At 40.4% G+C, this 18,853-nt stretch overlaps 1 protein-coding gene across 1 annotated transcript in view; it reads left to right on the top strand.

Annotated features, from left to right (window-relative positions):
• The window catches only part of ANO6 (anoctamin 6), a 76,661-nt gene that overhangs the window by 48,267 nt on the left and 9,541 nt on the right, over positions 1 to 18,853 (top strand). The window contains exons 6-17 of the mRNA XM_037390321.1: positions 152 to 265; positions 2,129 to 2,244; positions 2,678 to 2,812; positions 4,145 to 4,250; positions 5,518 to 5,578; positions 8,705 to 8,850; positions 10,802 to 10,879; positions 12,344 to 12,569; positions 13,439 to 13,608; positions 14,171 to 14,268; positions 17,204 to 17,334; positions 18,112 to 18,317. Of these exons, the coding sequence (XP_037246218.1) occupies positions 152 to 265; positions 2,129 to 2,244; positions 2,678 to 2,812; positions 4,145 to 4,250; positions 5,518 to 5,578; positions 8,705 to 8,850; positions 10,802 to 10,879; positions 12,344 to 12,569; positions 13,439 to 13,608; positions 14,171 to 14,268; positions 17,204 to 17,334; positions 18,112 to 18,317 (1,587 nt within the window). The remainder of the gene's footprint in view (positions 1 to 151; positions 266 to 2,128; positions 2,245 to 2,677; positions 2,813 to 4,144; positions 4,251 to 5,517; positions 5,579 to 8,704; positions 8,851 to 10,801; positions 10,880 to 12,343; positions 12,570 to 13,438; positions 13,609 to 14,170; positions 14,269 to 17,203; positions 17,335 to 18,111; positions 18,318 to 18,853) is intronic.

Below are 18,853 nucleotides of genomic sequence, written 5' to 3'. Positions count from 1 at the left end.
GGAGGAATTCGAATATTTCATATACCCTGTGCAATTACTTTTGTCTGCATTGCTTACCCCCTCCTAACTTGATTATATACTGAGACAGGTATGGCTGTGTATGATTACTTTCAGATTTGCAAGAGGCACAACAAATTTTTATGAATTTCAGGTTCATTTTATCCTGTCCCGTGTTGAATATGCAACCAAAAACAAGGTGAAAAAGTTTGGCATTAACAGACTACTGGACACTGGAATCTACAAAGCAGCATTTCCCCTCCATGACGTAAGTCCAGTGCTTGTAACTAAAATGTATTTGGAAATAGGGCTCTGAACTATGTCTGTGGGGTTTGTACCTAAAGATACAAGCACTATTGAGTGCCTTACTCCTTGACTGGTTATTATATCCACATAGTAGAACAGGACACTTCAGCTAAAGGGTTTTTCTTCCAAAGCACTGTTGGTTAAAAATATAGCTCCATAACTGAAAAACAATATCTTCCATTTAGGAGGCATTAAACTTATATTCTTTGGGAGGCGTAGTTCAGCAAAGTGCCTGGCCTGAGCGATAGTTCCCGTGACGCACTGTATCATCAGTTCTAAATCAATTGTAACTTTGCCCCTTTTTCTAGCATTCAGGTTTTCATCATGAAATTTCCTATCAAATATCAGCATTATTAATAAAGATGTAGACTACAAATCTCATCTTAGGATGCATGACAGTCTCACACAGTGAGAAACATTCCCACAGTTTCCAAACATTGCAACATACATGCAGGGAAACTCGGGTTTCTGCAGGAAGGCTCTGTCCAACCAGACCAACGCCTCACCGGTGATGCCAGTGTCATGCAAGCAGAAGCTTAACCAGGCTGAATTTCACCTTGCAATAGTAAGAAATCCAGCTTTTATAGCTACACTTCTGAAGCTTTTTAAATTACAGCATTTAAAGAAGGAAGTTATACTGAAAAATGTTTTGTATACAAAGGCTAGCAATAACACAGGAAAAGAAAATTAAGGAGAAAAAAATCAGATTTCAGAATATTTGATTAAAGAAAAACTCCATGTGAGGCTGCAAATGGCATACAGTAAGCAAAGACTGAGGGCTGATTTTCTGCATTATATCTATTATACACCCCCACCCCTCCTCCCCATCAGAGCCACCATTCTGTGTCTGAGGTGTGTTCTGTTGAGAAGACGCTGAGAACATCGGAGGTCAGGAATGATAACTGCTTCAGCCGTTTGAACTCGGCTTAAAATATTCAGGAGGCCTCCAAGGCTTTCAAGGAAATCTTTAAGACAGAATCAAGACAAATCATGTTTCTTGTAAGTAACCCAAAGCTTTACAGGATAGAATTAGTATAATTCGTGACTATCCGTTTTTAAGGTTTCCTTTTAAAGATTTAAAACCTGCCTTGCAGGCTACTTCTATCTTGGCACGGGGAATTTGGGCTCAGTATGACTAGTAGTTAATGACTGTCTTTTTATACAATTAAAATTATGTATCACAGCTACTCTGAAAAGCAAAAGTAGCCTATAGATTTCTACAAATGTCACTTGTCTTGTTGCATCACAGATATAGAACAGAGAATTCCCTCAAATAAAATAGGCTTTATTGAAATAGTTTTTCAAATTACCTTGTAAAACCCACAAGGATTATCTCCATGTGAACTCTCTTTTAAATTTAAAACAGAGACTTGAAGCCCTGGATTTATCACTCAGACTTTCCAGCCTTCAGTCCAGCACAATATTATTTTGAAGCAAAGCATGTTAGCCTGTTAAAGCTACTTAAAATCCATTTTAATTTGGTCCTGTTCTCTAATTAGAATGGATCCTTTTGCTATTTTCTATTCCTAAGTGCCAAGATGATGACATGTGCTCTGATTTAAGTTCATGATGAGTCTCTGTTATTTTCAGCTCACATATGTAAAGCATTTGCTTTAGCATTCAGTGCCATTCTGACAACCTTCTATCCTGAATCCTGGTGCAGTCCCAGAGCTGCCTTCCTGCTCCTTTTCCTGGCTGGCAGTTGGACTGGGCTAAAAGACTATTCCAGGCTTTGGCTACATGGCATAGGATCTGTGGAGATGGGAGCTGATTTGTGCTGGTTAGATTAACAGTATATTCTTCTCATGCCTTTTCTGTTTTGCAGTCTAGTTTTAGGCACCTGTCAACTGATCCCAACTGCCCAAGTGAACGGTATCTTCTCTACAGGGAATGGGCTCATCCTAAGAACATTTTCAAGCTGCAGCCCCTGGATTTCATCAGGTTGGTGTGACTGGGGCTGGACTAATGCAGATGGAACTAGGAATTTACGTAACGGGCCTGGCTTGAGGGGTTCAAAGAGACAGCTCAGTTCTGAGGGCAGATACGTACATCTATATCAGCTCATGCATGGGAGCATACTTTGAGTTTGGTTTCATGATAAGCCAGTTAATTAAAAAGCAACCACTTCAATTACTTTTTTTCCCCCAAGGCATGGTATTTCTCTTTTTTTCCTTTTTTCTGCCGTCTTCCTATCCTTTTGTAAAAGCATAAAAGTGGTGATAGAGATACCTGGCTGCAATACTTCTGCAATCCCCATGTTCAAACCAGAGGAATATGACAATAAGAGTTGACACAAGGTGTATGAAATGAAGAGCCATTTGAAACAGAAATGTGAATTTACTTGCATTTCAGAAAAACCCTTTCTCCTCCACAGGAAATATTATGGAGAGAAAATTGGAATCTACTTTGCTTGGCTGGGCTTTTACACTAATATGCTGATCGTGGCTGCAGTTGTAGGAGTTGGCTGTTTTCTGTATGGATGCCTGACAAAGGACAACTGCACATGGAGGTACCTGATCAGGCCTATGTTGATGTCACATGCAATTTTGATCAGTCCCCTGCAAAAGGGACCATGCAGGGTTTGCAAGACACTGCATAAGAAAAGAGAAAAAAATGAAAGGGCCTGAGAACAACAGTGGGTGTGGATTTGAAGTAAAGGCATAAAATTGAGATAACAAGAATAAAGGGTGTCCATGGACCACTGCAGTGATAGACATCCAAAAGTTTGTTATTTCATTGTTTTATTTATATTTTGCACTAGGTTCACCACACCTACTGTAGAAACACGAAGAAAAGAGTGGCGATCAGAAGTCGATACAAATTGCCATAACACATTATTTTCACTGTGGTAATCCTTAAAGGATTTATCCAAAGACCTTGATAAAACCCCCAAAATTTCTTTCCTCTACTTTGAGAGAAGAATAGAGGAAGAGCAACAGCACAGGGGGATTCAGCTGCCCAGGATATGTTGGGAGGCAAGGGATAGCCATGTCACAGATTCCCTCATCAGAAAATGACAAAATTCAACCATGGCACCATGACCCAGGAAAAAACACCTGGGTCATTGTGCCAAATCAACCGCAGGCCATCACACTGTGTACCTGCTTCTGGAATTGTGTTTATCTTTAAACGTGATGAAGGGCTGTTCCAGACCTCCACTCCAGTGACCAATTTATACCCATTTAGCCTTATGCCAGTATTTTCATTTAGTTAAATAGTTCAGCTCCCTCCCTGGTGTTCACCCCACTGATATATTTATAGAAGGCAATTACATCCATCACCTTTCAGCCAGCACCATAGTAGGGTTGTGTGTACTAGTTAGAACACAACTCTTTTGCCGTCCCTTAGGAGACAGATCTGTCATTCCTTGAATCACCCTAGCAGCCCCCCTTTGCATGTTTTTGAATCTGATCCTCTTTAGACGACCACAGGGACTAGGTAGCCCTTTTGGTCCTGCAGCTATTCCTTGCTCTTTTAGTCAGTGTTCCTCTTCCTTCTCCTCTAGGACTTGCTGTAACAGCACGTGTGAGCATGCGAGTGTGGGTTTCCTATTGAAGAACATGGGATCTTTGAAGAGTTGTTTTGTTTTTAATGTGAACAATTTTGAGAATTACCACCATGTACAAGGGATAGAAATTATTTTCCTTTTGTGTCATCGGTTTTTGAGATGAGGACTAGGAATGGAAATGGGGATGTGTTGCTGGGGTGGGTGGGGGCAGATTCTTGAGAGCACATCACTGGTAAATTATCTCTCAATTCCCTGAGATTATTGCAGTGGCCTCGTGCAAAAAAGGACTGAAGAATTTAGTGTTGGTGAGTGACTGACTAGTTTTGTTTTTAGCCAAGAAGTATGTGATCCCAACATAGGAGGTAATATCTTAATGTGCCCTCAGTGTGATAAAGTATGTACCTACTGGAACCTCAGCATCACCTGTGAATCATCCAAGGTAACTACATTTACAGCTTACAGACATGCTATTGAACTGTAGTTCCACTTCCTCTAGTACTACGTATAAAACCATTGTTGTTCCTCCACTAATACCCTGCAGAATTGCTGAAACTGTGCAAATAGTTGGTCCTTTTGATACAGTGACTGAACTTTGAAAAGTAAAACCAACAACATTAATCGCTTCAGTCTGATCCAAGATTTAAAAGATTGGGCTTTTTTTATTTCCCGTAGCCTCCAAATTTTCAATACAGGACTAAAGTGGTTTTTTAGTTGAAAATGAAACCGTTTAATTTCACTTGGGAGTACTTCTTCCTTTTTTGGGGGGGAAAAAATACTCAGTTACTGAAGTCTTGATTCAGTTGCTCTGAATCAATTTTGCTAAGGAAATATTTAAAATATATTTTGATATTCTGAATTCTGTCCCCTCCGTCCCCAAAGAAGTTATCTGGATCTGTGCCTTGAATTTGACCCCTGTTGTCAAGGAGGAGATGGGTACAAGGAGAAGCTGATGATGGCCATGCCAGAAGCTGTGACACAGCCGTGTCCTGTTAACAACGACACAGCCAGACTCTTGCTCTGAGTTCCTGTCTAGAGGAACCTCGCTTTCTTTCTCCATTGCCTTGTCTCAGTAGGCTAACGTTAGCCTTTTGTAATTCCTTTCCATAGATCTAGTCACTCCCAAAACTGCAATTTTCCAGCTATTCATCAAAATATTTTACCCAGCTTTAATGTGTTGCTCCAGCACACTTAAAGGGTAAAAATAATAAGAATACAGGGAAAAGGCTCTGATGGAAAGGAAAGGCAAATTGTGACCACAGAGGTATCTCATCGGAATGTGTTTTTACTAACTAGCTTGATTTGTTGTCATCCTGCTCATGAGAACCAGATGTGTCCATTGCCTTTTTGTAGCTGTATTAAAAATTCATAACTCTATACCGAGTTCCCAGACCAGAAGCATTGTTTTTCCTCTTCTGATGCAACAGATGGAAGGAAGTTTGATAGCAATGCATTTTACTGTCCTCTCGCTGCATATTTGGCTTGTATTTTGGATTCTGGGCTTTGCATTTAATTTCCTTAATTTACTGGAGGGTAGTGTACATTGACAGAAATTGAGGAAACACTGTCAATAAAGATTGTTTATTAAACTACATAAAAGCTAAAAATCAACATGTTCAGTAAGCAGCTTCTGTTGTGGGTCAGTGTAGAAATAAAAAAATGGTTGGTTATATTTTAAGCATTTTTTTTGCTTTTTTTTTTTTTTTCAGAAACTCTGTATATTTGATAGCTTTGGAACACTGGTCTTTGCAGTATTTATGGGAATATGGGGTAAGTCGATTTCAACAACTGTGGTTTGTCATCTAATTTTGGCCAAGTCCCCAGCATCAGCCAAGAAAACATAGATAAATTTGCAATGACTTCATTTTCTAGCACTCAGGAATTCACTAGTAGGTAGTTCCATAGAAGACATGTACATTCACAGGGACTCTTTTTTAGCATCATAAGAAAACAAAAAATTGCAGAACTTAAAGGTGGCCTTCGGTGTCTGTTTTGTTTTGTTTGACTTGGAGAAAAATCTCAAAGAAGTGGTAAGAGCTGTCTCGTGTTCATCCAGCAGGAGCGAGCCACATGCTGAAATATATCTGGCAGAGGAGCTGGTTTTCTTCCAGAGGGTTTTGGGAGGTTCCTGTGCCTATTAACAGCTGCATGACTGTGCAAGGCAATTGAAAAATAGTCATTTTTTCTATTTCCCAGGATTTTTTTCCTCCTGACTTTATTTAAGAAACTGATCGTAAAAAGTGTAGTAGTTACAAGCACTATATTTATCTTTTAGCAGAGAAAATGTATCTTAAACCAGGATGTTTCCCATGGGTGAAACCACTTTGTGGTGTGTTCAAAGGGTTAGGCAGGGTTTATTTTCCCAGAAATGATTTCATTTGTTCATACTAGCAACTTTGTTAACTGGCTTTTATTGCAGTCTTATCCAGGAATTACCAAAATAACGTTACATCAGTATACAGGACACTATAGATAAAATAACCCATGTAACAAACTCATGTAACATTTTAAATTCAAATGTAGGCTGACAGGAATACATAATCTGCTTTCTTTGTAAAACGCATTGTATTCTTGTTTTCCTGTGATGACCTAAAGTGCTTTAAAATAGCTACTGCTTTAAAGAAATACAAGATGAAACATAACATTTCAAAGAGATTTGTTTTAAATATATATGCTAAAATCAAAATACTAGCAGAAACTTCTCTAAATAAAAGAAAATGAAAAAGTTTGTTACTAATGTAATCTTCTCCTGCCATCTGAATAGTTAATTTATTTGTAATTTGCTTTTTAATTAAAATTGTGTTTCCTGTTTTGAAGAATGGTTCCAGGAATAATAATTACAAAGTTAAGCTGCATGGTTATAGTGATGGCTGCAAGTTCTATTAGTATTCTTGTCATAAGTCCACTATATAAAGAGGTGAATTATATTACAGGAATTCAGTCAAAATTGTAATGAATCCAAATGACCCATGGTCCTGGTGCAGTTCCAGCTGTAATTTTCATCTTGCTTTAATACTTTTGTAGACCTCCTGGTCCAAAACAATTAAAATAATACTAGATTTTTAGATATATTATTGCATCATTATCATCAATACACTTTTAATAATTGCATTTTTTATAGTGTATTCCCTTCGAAGGTCTTAAAACACTATAAAACCAGGGAATTTGGCCTCTATACATTAATGCTCTGGACCAACACTTCTGCCACATCTCCCATGATGGTGTGACTAAATTGGCAAAGGTCACAAACAAGAGGCAGCTTCCACTTCACTGGATCATCTCCCTTAACAAGATCAGTTAAACAAGCAAATGTTCTCCAATAGAGGCATTTCTTTTCAGTCCATGGTGACACAGCTTCAGAGGCAGAGTGCCTGGGCCATACTGACTAGCAGTGTTGAGGGACACACAAAAGGGTACACCAATTACCAATGCAAGGTGGAACTAGTACTTGGATCTCCTGATTCTGAAACATTATTTGTTTCCACTGTTAAAAAACACTAGTTCAAAACAAAAGAAAAATGTCAAATCCAGCAGCAGCTCCTTCTCTGCTCTGAAAGATGCAGCTCGGCTGCTGCTTTATTTTAGCTAGCAGGTTTTCTTTGTATTTGGACTGAGAGCTGTCCCCATGTTACGTGCCTTTCTTTTGCTGTTAACATGGAGGCTGTCACAGAAGGAGGCCTTGCACCTCTGGACTCCCCAGCAGCAGCTGGATTTGCAGCTGGAGCAAATCAGTATAGCCTGTAGCTTCCCGTGGTTGGGGCTGGGCAGCAGTTAGAGGTTTCTGTAAGACTGGTCTTGCTCCGCTGGAGAAGGCGGGTGTGATGCTCTGGCCCACTGCTTTGGAATGGCCTTTGTGCTTCTAAGCTCAAAGTAGCAAAGGCTTTGTGAAAGAGGCCCCTGAATAATCGAGGAAGGAGGGTTTCCTGGGGCTTTGCCTGTGTCAGATGCCAAGGTCATCTCACAGCCCAGCCCACGGCGTTTTCTGGGTTTTAAGTGCTTCAGTCTGGGGTTTGTTGACCACACCTGATTTTGGAAATAACCTTGTAACTGCATGCCATTGATGTTTGATCATTCAGGATGAGGGGGCCAAATTAATAAAAAAACCACTTTTAGGGTTAATTACTCCCAGACAATTGTAGTAATGAGTGCAGTGATGAGATACTAACTCCTCCTGGAGGCAGCGCTGCAGAGCCACAGCACTCATTTAATCTGAGGATGCTCCCCCCAGTGCTTCCCGTTGTAGGAGCACAGTCCAAGGAAACTGCTGGCCCAGCGCAGGGAGTTTCTAAGCTCCGTGCCATGCAAATAAACTGCAGCTCCTTCAGATTCGTGCTAGCAGGGGAAGAAAGACAGCTGTGTTTAAGCAGCTTTACCTGAACCATTACTGGTTCTTGTACTCTGCAAACTGATAATGTGTCCATACAGTTGCAGACTGAAGGAACACGAGCTTTTTCCCTGTGGCAATTTTTGGCAGACTGAGTTTTTCTTTCCCAGAAGTCATGCACTCTCCAACATTTTGTCTTCACTTATCCAACCAACTTGCTTTCTTATGCATCCCATGATAAACTTTTCCCAAAAGCAGTCTATAATATGAAATCCAAAGTGCTCATATTCTGGCCTTAGGCAGAAAGCAAATGAAAATGTTTATGCATTTTTTAGCATGTGCTTACAACACCATTTACCTCAGGTTTCTCTTATTAAAGTACATGTATATCCAAAGCAGTAATTGCATAAAGGAGTAGATCCAGTTATCTTCACCATTGCATTAGCCAAGAAGGGTTTTATTCTGTATCTGTGGAAAGCTGTATGGAAAAGTGAGCCACGTGTTGTAGACCAGGGAGTCAAGATGTGTCCAATACTGACATGGTATTGCTCATTTTGTCCATCTCTGGATAGTTACTTTGTTTTTGGAGTTTTGGAAGCGACGGCAGGCTGAACTGGAGTATGAATGGGACACAGTTGAGTACTTAGAACAAGAAGAACAAGTTCGCCCTGAGTATGAAGCTCGGTGCACTCATGTAGTAATGAATGAAATCACACAGGTAAGGAATATTTTGATAACTGATGATGCCTATTGCAATAGACATGTTGTGGGAGGACACTATGAAAATGATGAATCTGGACTGGAGCTGTATAAATCAGCAGTGCTTCAAGGATAGTTGATGAGCTGGCCTGGAAATAGTGAACTTATAAAGTACAGATGCCTGGGAGGGAATTTATACCTAACTGTAGGCACCTTCGAGTAGTTTCCTGTTCGAGGAGCTTGCACTGCTGAGGTTCCTGTGTCATAAATAAACAGAAGTAGGCATCATCCCCAGCTTAGGACACTAAGCCTACTTTATTAAATCCCCCAAGAAATGATTTCAGTGTTGCTGCCAGAGGCCAAGATCACAGAGCATTTGCTATCTTTGCCTAAGAATGCATCAGGAAAAAAGGGTGAAATAGATGGAAAGATGTTACATTATATATCATGCCAAGACTGTTTTTTTAACCAAAGATGTTTCTCTTTCAAACATGTATAAATAGGTATTGCTAGGTACATGTGGATGCAATTATGATTAATAGTAGCAAACTCACTGGGACGAGGATAATCCTCATTTCAATGAAATAGGTTTCATATTTATGAGGATTCTAGATCTCTGTTTATTATACATTTTGAGTAGCTTTAGCTTCTGTAGCTCACTCCAGCTCAGCTTCACTTTTTATTATTCTCTGTCAATATATTACTCCGGTGTTTATCTGATCATTTGCATTGCTTTCACATTCCATGCACATTATACTAATGTTTACTAGAGAGCACTTGAAAAGTTTCAAAATTAACTGCCAGAGTTGAAACTATCCTATATAGATCTTTTATATCTTGTACTACAAAAAACCTGGTTCTGTTTAAAAGCTTATAAACCTATGCCACCTTTAATGTTTAAAGTCATAGCTAGAAAGTTTGTTTCAGACAGTTCAAAGAGTGAAGACTATGCTAAAACATGATTTTGATCCTCAGAGATCCTATAAAGACTCAGTGGATCTTCATGCCACCATACTGAGGTAGGCATTTTCCTGTTTCACACACAGAATCACACACAGAATGGTTGGGGTTGGAAGGGACCTCTGGAGACCATCTAGTCCAAGCCCCTGCTGAAGCAGGTTCACCCAGAGCAGGTCGCACAGAATCGCACCCAGGCGGGTTTTGAAAGTCTCCAGAGAAGGAGACTCCACAGCCTCTCTGGGCAGCCTGTTCCAGTGCTCTGTCACACTCAAAGTGAATAAGTTTTTCCTCAAATCCAGATGGAACTTCTCATGTTGCAGTTTGTGCCCATTGCCCCTTGTCCTGTCGCTGGGCACTACTGAAAAGAGCCTGGCCCCATCCCCCTAACACTCACCTTAAGGTATTTGTAGACACTGATAAGTTCCCCTCTCAGTCTTCTCCAGGCCCAGCAGGCCCAGCTTCCCCAGCCTTTCCTCTTAAGGGAGATGCTCCAGTCCCCTCATCATCTTCATAGCCCTCCACTTGACCTTCTCCAGTAGTTCCCTGTGTTTTTTGAATGGGGGAACCCAGAACTGGACACAGTTCCAAGTCCATCCCATTGTTTCTGTGGGATAAATTGAGAAATATGGAGATCAAGGAGCAAAATTTTAGTGCCTGCTAATTTTAGACAATGTTTTGACAACTAATTTGAAAGGTAATGACCTTGGATACCATGATCAGCCAAGAAACCCTGTCATAGCTGAAATCAGTAAGAGCTGAGGACACTCAGACTCTATGGAAATCATTTTTATCTTAGAATGAGCAGCAAACAAAAGACACCTATAATCAGGCAAGACTTTTGACATCATGAATAAATGTGAATTTCCAGGATAAAGCAGGAAAGGAAACAAAACCGGGGACTTTGTTACTTTTTTCTGCCCTTAATATCATAAAGGGCTTAATTGGAGCAAAACAAAAAATATGAAGAAAAGATTGGGTGCATCCTTGATCTGTTTCTAAATCTTTTACAGCAAGAAGAACATGTGCCATACACTGCCTGTGGGAAGTGCATACGGATGGCTTTCTGTACAAGTGCCGTCTTCTTCTGGGTAAAGTTCTCTTATTTGTTCACCTCATTAATCCACTTCTCTAGTAAGTATCTAAAAAAAACAATCATCCTGAATTGAATGAAAGAATGGAACAGTTTCATTTGGATTTCCATCTGATGCATAAACCAAGCCCATAAGGTATGGGCCCACAAGAAGAACATAGCTGTAGTCACCAAATACTCATTAGCATACAGTCAATAGAATAGAAAATATGTATGAAAATATCCTGCAGCTGTAGCTCATGAGTTGTGCTTGCAAATGTGCTCCATTGTTTTTTTTCCTCATTATTTTAAGACTAACGTCTTTGCGGGGGCAAGCAGGGGAAAGCCTTTGGTTTATATGCTCTCCTCCCTGCCAATTTCTATCCTACTTTTTCCAGCTTTTTGCTTCAGTATTGTGTCTCATAGTCCTGGGCGTCTTTCAGGTTTTTCGTTTCACTTAACAGAGCAAAGCCGGGTGCTTTCTAATCTTCTAGAGCCACTGCTTTAATTGCAACTAAAACTTAAAAGCAGTCCAGGCAGCCATGATATAACATGGTGAACATGCCCAGAGAGGTTACCTTGAAAAGCTCAGAGTTTTAGTATGCTGCATGTCCTCCTCACCTGTAGCACAAACAGAAGCTGGAAAAGAACTTTTCCTAGGTGATAACAGACAGATAGGAGGCAGAGTGGTGGCTGGCAGCCAAGGAGACCCTCAGTATTAACACATCTGAAACACAAAGGAAAGAAGGCTAGCTTGCTGTTGCATTTAAATAGGACTTAGGGTTGAAGGGAAGAGATTTGGTCTTTTGTGTTACTGCACTCTTATTATGTGCAGGGTAAGGGGAGGTAGGTGGATTCATGGCAGTTTGCAGAGATAGTGAAAAAAAGATTCACAGCTCTATGGACCTCAATCTGAATAAAAACTAGAGAACTAGCCAGAAATAAAAGCAAGAGGAGAAACAGAAAAAGAAGATGGGGTACCTGGGTCATTATTATAACTCCTGCAGATTACATGACTTGGCTTAAAATTTGTCTGTTCCTTTGAGGGGTCTGTAGTCTGTAGTATTATCATCTGAAAGAGAAGGTACAGCCCCCTCCATAATCAGTGCAGACTTGCTAGTACATTTGCCATCCTGCCAATTGCCTGATGTCAAAAGAGGGAAATTTCTTCCATCACATGCCTCAAGGCGTAAGATCTGATTATGCATCTCAATGTCTTGATTTGCATTGGTACAGACCTTGTTATTAGTCATAAAACAGACCATCTCTTTTCTTTCCAGCAGATTGACTATGCTGCAAGAAAAAAAGGCTTCTTTTATGGATTCTATACTTATTGCCTTCTATCTTATTTGATCATCCTCTTGTGATGGAATAACAGGCACACAATTGGTTTTCTTTTGCCTATTGTAGAAAATGTTTCAAACTCGCTTTTTCCTAAAGCCAGTGGTTCAACATTAACATCTTTCTTGCATTCCCTTGGCAGATTCTTTTGATTATTGCTTCAGTTATTGGAATCATTGTCTACAGGCTCTCGGTTTTCCTGGCATTTTCTGCAACGTTGTCACAGCACATTAGTGGAACAGAGGCGATCCGCAAATACCTGACTCCACAGACAGCTACTTCAGTAACTGCTTCGCTCATCAGCTTTATAGTCATTATGGTTCTCAATGTCATCTATGAAAAAGTGGCAATCCTGATTACTGACTTTGGTAAGCTGCTGCTGTACCTCACATAGAAACTTGGGGTAAAATAGCAAGAAAAAATAGCATCTAGATGTATAATAAGAATTCCAATAAATGAACCTGTACCACATATTTCAGAATTTTCCCACCAAATCACACAATACCACCTAGAAATTTTCAAATAGAGATTTTCTCAGTATCAAAGGCATATGATATTCAGCTCTTTGCCTGAAAATTCCTCATATAGCCAGCATGAAAGATCAATTGTTTACAGTTTTGTGCTTTTGAAACAGACAAAGCAAAGAAAATTACTATAATAACCAAGTTTTATGAAAACAGATCAGTAACGCATAACACATTCAATTACATTAGCTTTTGTTTATGGGGAAAATAGCTATTTTCTTGTAAATAAATGAAATAAGGTCACTGTTCCAAAGCTAGATACCATTTCCATGTTATTAAATAGATAAACAGTCACAAATATTATTATTCTTTATACCCAGACCATCAACATTAAAGTAGCTATTTTACTTTAGATGTGTGAAGTAGCGCGGTGTTTTAATATAGTTTTATTTGATACTGTTTCATCAGTTCAAAGTGTTACATTTGCATCTTTCCTGAGTGTGCTGGATTTGGGTGCTTTTTTTCCCTGAGTTATCAGAATTTTTGCTTGTCCTTTTTCTTTATTGTCTTTCCTTTTTACAACCCATATAGTTTTAGAATTAGCATAATGGTAACAGTATACATGGGGATTATGTACAATCTAATTTATAATGCTCTCAGTCATATTAAGGAATACAAGGCATACACATGCATACTCTCAGCTGAGGCTGTAAAGAAGCTTGTAGGTTACTTGTAGGTTTGGGGTTTTATTTTTTTTTTTTTTTTAATTGCAGAGCTTCCAAGGACACAGACTGACTATGAAAACAGTCTGACCACAAAGATGTTCTTGTTTCAGTTTGTCAACTACTATTCTTCATGCTTCTACATAGCCTTCTTTAAGGGCAAATTTGTAGGTCACCCTGGAAATCCAGTTTATTGGCTAGGAAAGTATCGCAATGAAGAGGTAAGAATGTATGACATGTTTGTTTTTAAACAGCAGGAGCCACTAGTCTGGATTTTCTGCTGCAGTTGGGAATGTATAACGTGTTTGTACATATTTAACATGAGGGTTTAAAAAAGTGACTGCCTCCCAAGCCAATTGCCTCCTTAGTGACCCCTAGCATATATCACGTGAGATCAGTTGGGCTTAGAAATGTATTACATGTGCCCAGACAAGCTTATTTTCCCATGGTCCAGCATTCTGTGAATTGGCACATGGGAAGGGCAGAACATCACCAGAAGCATTCCTGTACCACTGGGTGACCCTCACCTGGTGATAGCGCAGTACAGAGCTGCCTGACTTCACCTGGTATTTCACTCTTTCACTGGTGTCCTGTCAACCTACTGTATGTGGCCTGGAATTGGCTTTTGCATACCTTACCGGAAAGGTTTGCTTAAATAGTCTTCTTGTATTGCCTTAAGAAATGCTATCATAATAAACCAGGAATGCATTATTTTAAATGCTTCATTCATGCCTGGGAAATTGTCAAACTTCAAAAATTCTTCACGTCTCTCCCAACCTTCAGTGCGATCCAGGTGGATGTCTCCTTGAACTCACAACTCAGCTTGCCATCATAGTAGGAGGTAAAGCAATCTGGAACAACATTCAAGAAGTGCTTCTTCCGTGAGTTCAAACAAATAAGTAATCTGCTCTTTTATATTTGAAAGGTACTGCTTTTGCTTGATGCGCTCAGGCATTTGGTCACTAAATTTGATAGGTGCATCTTGTATTCTAAAAGAGTAAGACTAGTCTTTTGGGGCCTTTTTAGACAGTTTCAGTATTTTAGGTCTGATAGCTCTGAGCTCCTGTCTCTGTCATTCTGACTCATTTTCGTTCTATTCAGAAATGCTTCCTTGTTCTGCAAATCAGACTCAATGTGTTTCAAGTTGGATATTTAAAACTGAGGCAATAGAAGCTCTGAAAATACTAAAGGCTCTTGCTTAATATTGAATGGAACAATGTGTTGTTCTACATTGGGCTTTTAAAAGTTACACATAAGTCACTAATTTAACTCGCTTAGTTTTACAGTCATATTTTATATTCATACTGCCTATACATTCTCTTTCAATGGGGCAGATCTCTGGAATGTCATGTTTTAATGTAAACAATAAGCAAATTGCTAACCACTAATGGTCTCCATTTAATTTAGGTTAAGGTACTATCCAGGACTCTGTTCCTTCTCCCAGGTCTTGTCTTTTATTTTATGCTGATCGGTGGCTGTTATGTTGCTTGGAGTAGGGAACTCCCAGTTTGCTCATGTCCTCCTGAATGCTGTAAGCATCAGCTCACAGCATTGTGTTCCCTCTGGCAGTGGTTCTTCCAAGCCCACGAATTGTGTTCATTTGCTGCACAGTGACTCCACTTCAAAGCATGTAATGAATTCTTTGTAGGATTGAGGCTGGCTTGCTACGCTGAGCTATGGTTCCTCCAGTCCCCAATGCTCCGTATATTTTGCTGGTTGCAGGATGGACCTGTAGACCCGTCCTTCCTTTCAAGGTCTTCTTCCACCTGGGGAAGGGCCCCTAGACATAAGCATGCCTGTAGAGGTCAGCTCCAGGCATAGAGAACTGAATCCCCCTTCTGTGTACAGGAATATATTCGTCTGACCAGAATTTTTAATTTACTTCCCAGGATGACAAGTAACATCTAGGTTTGAAATGCTGAGTATTACTTCTGGATCTGGTTCTTTACTGCTCTCTCGTTCTGCATCTCTGCAAGTATAAAGAAAACCATTTTGGGGTTTTCTCTGTCAATACACATTTGCCTCCAACCCTGGGTTTTTTTTTTAATATGGTTCCTTGACTGCTGAAAATGGCTACAGCCAATTCATCAGTTTTCTTAAATTCTCATGCAAGTCTTTCAGATGAGAAGATCAACCTCACCTCGATCCTGGGAAGGTGAAGGAGCAGCTAATCTTGGAAACCATTTCCAGGCACATGAAGGACAAGAAAGTCATCAGGAGTAGTCAGCATAAATTCACCATGAGGAAGTCATGGTTGACCAACCTGCTAACCTTCTATGATGACATGACTGCCTCAGTAGATGAGGGGAGAGCAGTGCATATTGTCTGCCTGGTCTTCAGTAAGGCTGTTGACACTGTCTTCCATAAAAGCCTCATAGAGAAGCTGTTGAAGTAAGGGCTGCATGAGCAGACAGTGAGGTGGACTGAAAACTGGCTCCATGGCCAGCCCCAGAGGGTGGTCATCAGTGGCATGAAGTCTTGTTGGAGGCTAGTCACTAGCATTGTACCCCAGGGATCACTACTGGGTCCCGTCCTGTTTAGCATCTTCATTAATGATTTGGATGAGGGAACAGAGTGCACTTTCAGCAAGTTTGCTGATGACACCAAACTGGTAAGTCAGAGGGTTGTGCTACCACCCAGAGGGACCTTGACAGGCTGGAGAAATGGGCAGAGAATTCAGCAAGGGGAAGTGCAAAGTCCTGCACCCAGGGAAAAACAACCCATGTACCAGTACATGCTGGGGGCCACCCAGCTGGAAAGCAGCCTGGCAGAAAAGGGACTGGGGGTCCTGGTGGACACCAAGTTGAGCTTGAGCCAACAATGTGCCCTTATGGCAAAGAAGGCTAATGGTATCTTCATGCATTAGGAGGAGTGTTGCCAGCAGGTTGAGGGAGGTGATCTTTCCCTTCTGCTCAGCACTGGGGAGGCCACACCTGCAGTACTATATCCAATTCTGGGGCCCCCAGTACAAGAGAGGCATGGACTTGCTGAAAAATATCCAGCAAAAGGCCACAACATTGATTAAGGGACTGGAGCACCTCACATATGAGGAGAGGCTGAGGGAGCAGGGACTGTTCAGCCTGGAGAAGAGAAGGCTCAGGGGGTTCTCATCAATGTGTACAGTTACCTGAAGGGTGAGGGTAAAGAAGATGGAGACAGACTAATTTCAGTGACTAATGCCCTGTGACAGGACCAGAGGCAGTGGACACAAACTGAAACACAGGAGGTTCCCTCTGAGTATAAGAAAATACCTTTTTACTGTGAGGGTGACCAAGCACTGGCACAGGTTGACCAGGGAGGTTGTGGAGTCTCCATCCAACCTTGAAGATATTGAAAAGCCATCTGGACATGGTCCTGGGCAACCATGGTCCTGGGCAACCAGCTCTAGGTGGCCCTGCCTGTGCAAGGAGGGGTTCGTCAAGATGACCTCCAGAGGTGCCTTCCAACCTCAACTATTCTATGATTCTGTGAATTTTGTGATCAGAAGGAATTAATCTGTCTAACCACAGGCCTACATTTAACTTGATTTTTTATTACCGTGAATTTTATGTGGTCATTCACCTGTACCACATAAGTATAAATCACTATGAATCTAATATATTGCCCTTTTACACTGTTATTGATGGTTGTATAGGACTGATTTCAGGATAAGGCAACAGAAGATTATACACATGTTTGAAGAAAGTTTTCAGTAATTCAAGAATAACTAAATCCACTCTTCAAAGCTATAATGGCACAAATGTCAACTTTTTCCATTTACTGAGCTTTTTAAGTTATTTTACCAATGTTAGTGGTCTTTTTCTCCCTGCCTGATAGTTTGATTAAGAATCTAATCGGAAGATACTGTGCAACTGCTAGATCAGAAAAAGTTGTTCCACGCTGGGAACAGGACTACCACCTGCAGCCCATTGGAAAACTTGGACTGTTTTATGAGTATCTTGAAATGGGTAAGTAACAGTTTTGTTTGGATTCACTATCACTGCTGGATACAAACATGCTCTAAAGAAAACTTTCATACAAGCAATGCTTAATTAAGTGTATAAACAGAAGAGATATGACTGCTTTCCAAGACAAGTTTTGAATAACCATTACAGATATTTCTGCAAACTTTTACTAAGCAGCTAAGCCTTAATCCAGTTTATAACTAGGAAAGAGTACGTGATTGTACAAGGAGGAGTACTGCTGCATCTTTGCCCCATCCTCTGAGAAATGTATCCAGGAGCCTGACCACTACACAGCCCTGTGTTAGACTGCTCAGCCAGGGGTCTGCAGGCACCAGGACTTTTTGCTGGTCTCTTGGCAGCTGGTAGATCTCCAATTTGTTGCCACCATCCATTCCATCACAGCATTGCCAGCATACTTATCACAGCAGCTGGGGACCGATAAGATGATTGTTAGTCCAGGCTTTGCAGCACAGCACTGAGACAGACAGTCATTAGATTTCCAGGTCTTCATGATGAAGACATGAGAAAGAAATGGATGTTTAAATATCCAGAATAGGTCCTCTTGGTGTGTTGTGACTTGTAACACTTTCCTGTCCCCTTCACCTGGCAGGTTTTTTTCCGTACTGTTGTGCTCCTATCTCCTCATACAGAAGGTTTGCTAGGAATTCAGCCACCCTTTCTTGTTTCTCTCTCTCCCATACCTGGGAGTATATAAAGTATACATGCTTATCTCCAGTAAGTAAAAGCCTTATCGATGTATGTAACCTGTCCCTTTGACAGTTATACAGTTTGGCTTTGTCACTCTGTTTGTGGCATCGTTTCCTCTGGCTCCTCTCCTGGCTCTTATGAACAACATGTTGGAAATCCGGTTGGATGCATGGAAGCTGACAACACAGTTCAGGCGCATGGTTCCACAGAAGGCACAAGACATCGGTGCCTGGCAGCCCATCATGCAAGGCATAGCCATTCTTGCAGTGGTCACCAATGTAAGTACGGTGCCAACAATTGCAAAAGGTTTAAATGCCTGCACTGCAGGCGTTAAATCCAAATGTGGGAATGCCATGTGTGGCAATGTAACACTTAAATGTTCCTAAATTAATTATGAGCATCATTCCCTTAAGGCTTCAGCGCCTGTGAAATAGGCTCTCAATAACTTTCCAGATGTTTTGGAAACAGAATATGGCTACTGTTTAAAATAGTATATCTACAGAAAATAGATTTTATTTAGAGCTGATAGAGTCTTCAGAAAAATCTGTTACATATGAAGACCATACTGCATCTTTCCTAAAATTATAGTGCATAGTGCAGAGATCTTTTTAGAAGTCACAGCTAAATGCCTGAATTCTGAAAAAAAAAAATACGTTACTATTTAGCTAAGTGATAACTGATTGTTGTTTCTAATTGTTACAATTCTTATGGTCAATGCCTTCATATTTCAGTTTGGCTTTAAGCAATTTTGCTCCTAAAACAGAAAATCTGCTTCTTTCTTATGTGCTTAATAATGCCATGTGTGCTCAAAATT

This window comes from Falco rusticolus, chromosome 5 (assembly GCF_015220075.1).
Source record: "Falco rusticolus isolate bFalRus1 chromosome 5, bFalRus1.pri, whole genome shotgun sequence".
NCBI classification, from domain to species: domain Eukaryota; kingdom Metazoa; phylum Chordata; class Aves; order Falconiformes; family Falconidae; genus Falco; species Falco rusticolus.
Note: the sequence above shows the minus strand (reverse complement) of the source record. Positions and strands in the feature narration are given on the sequence as shown.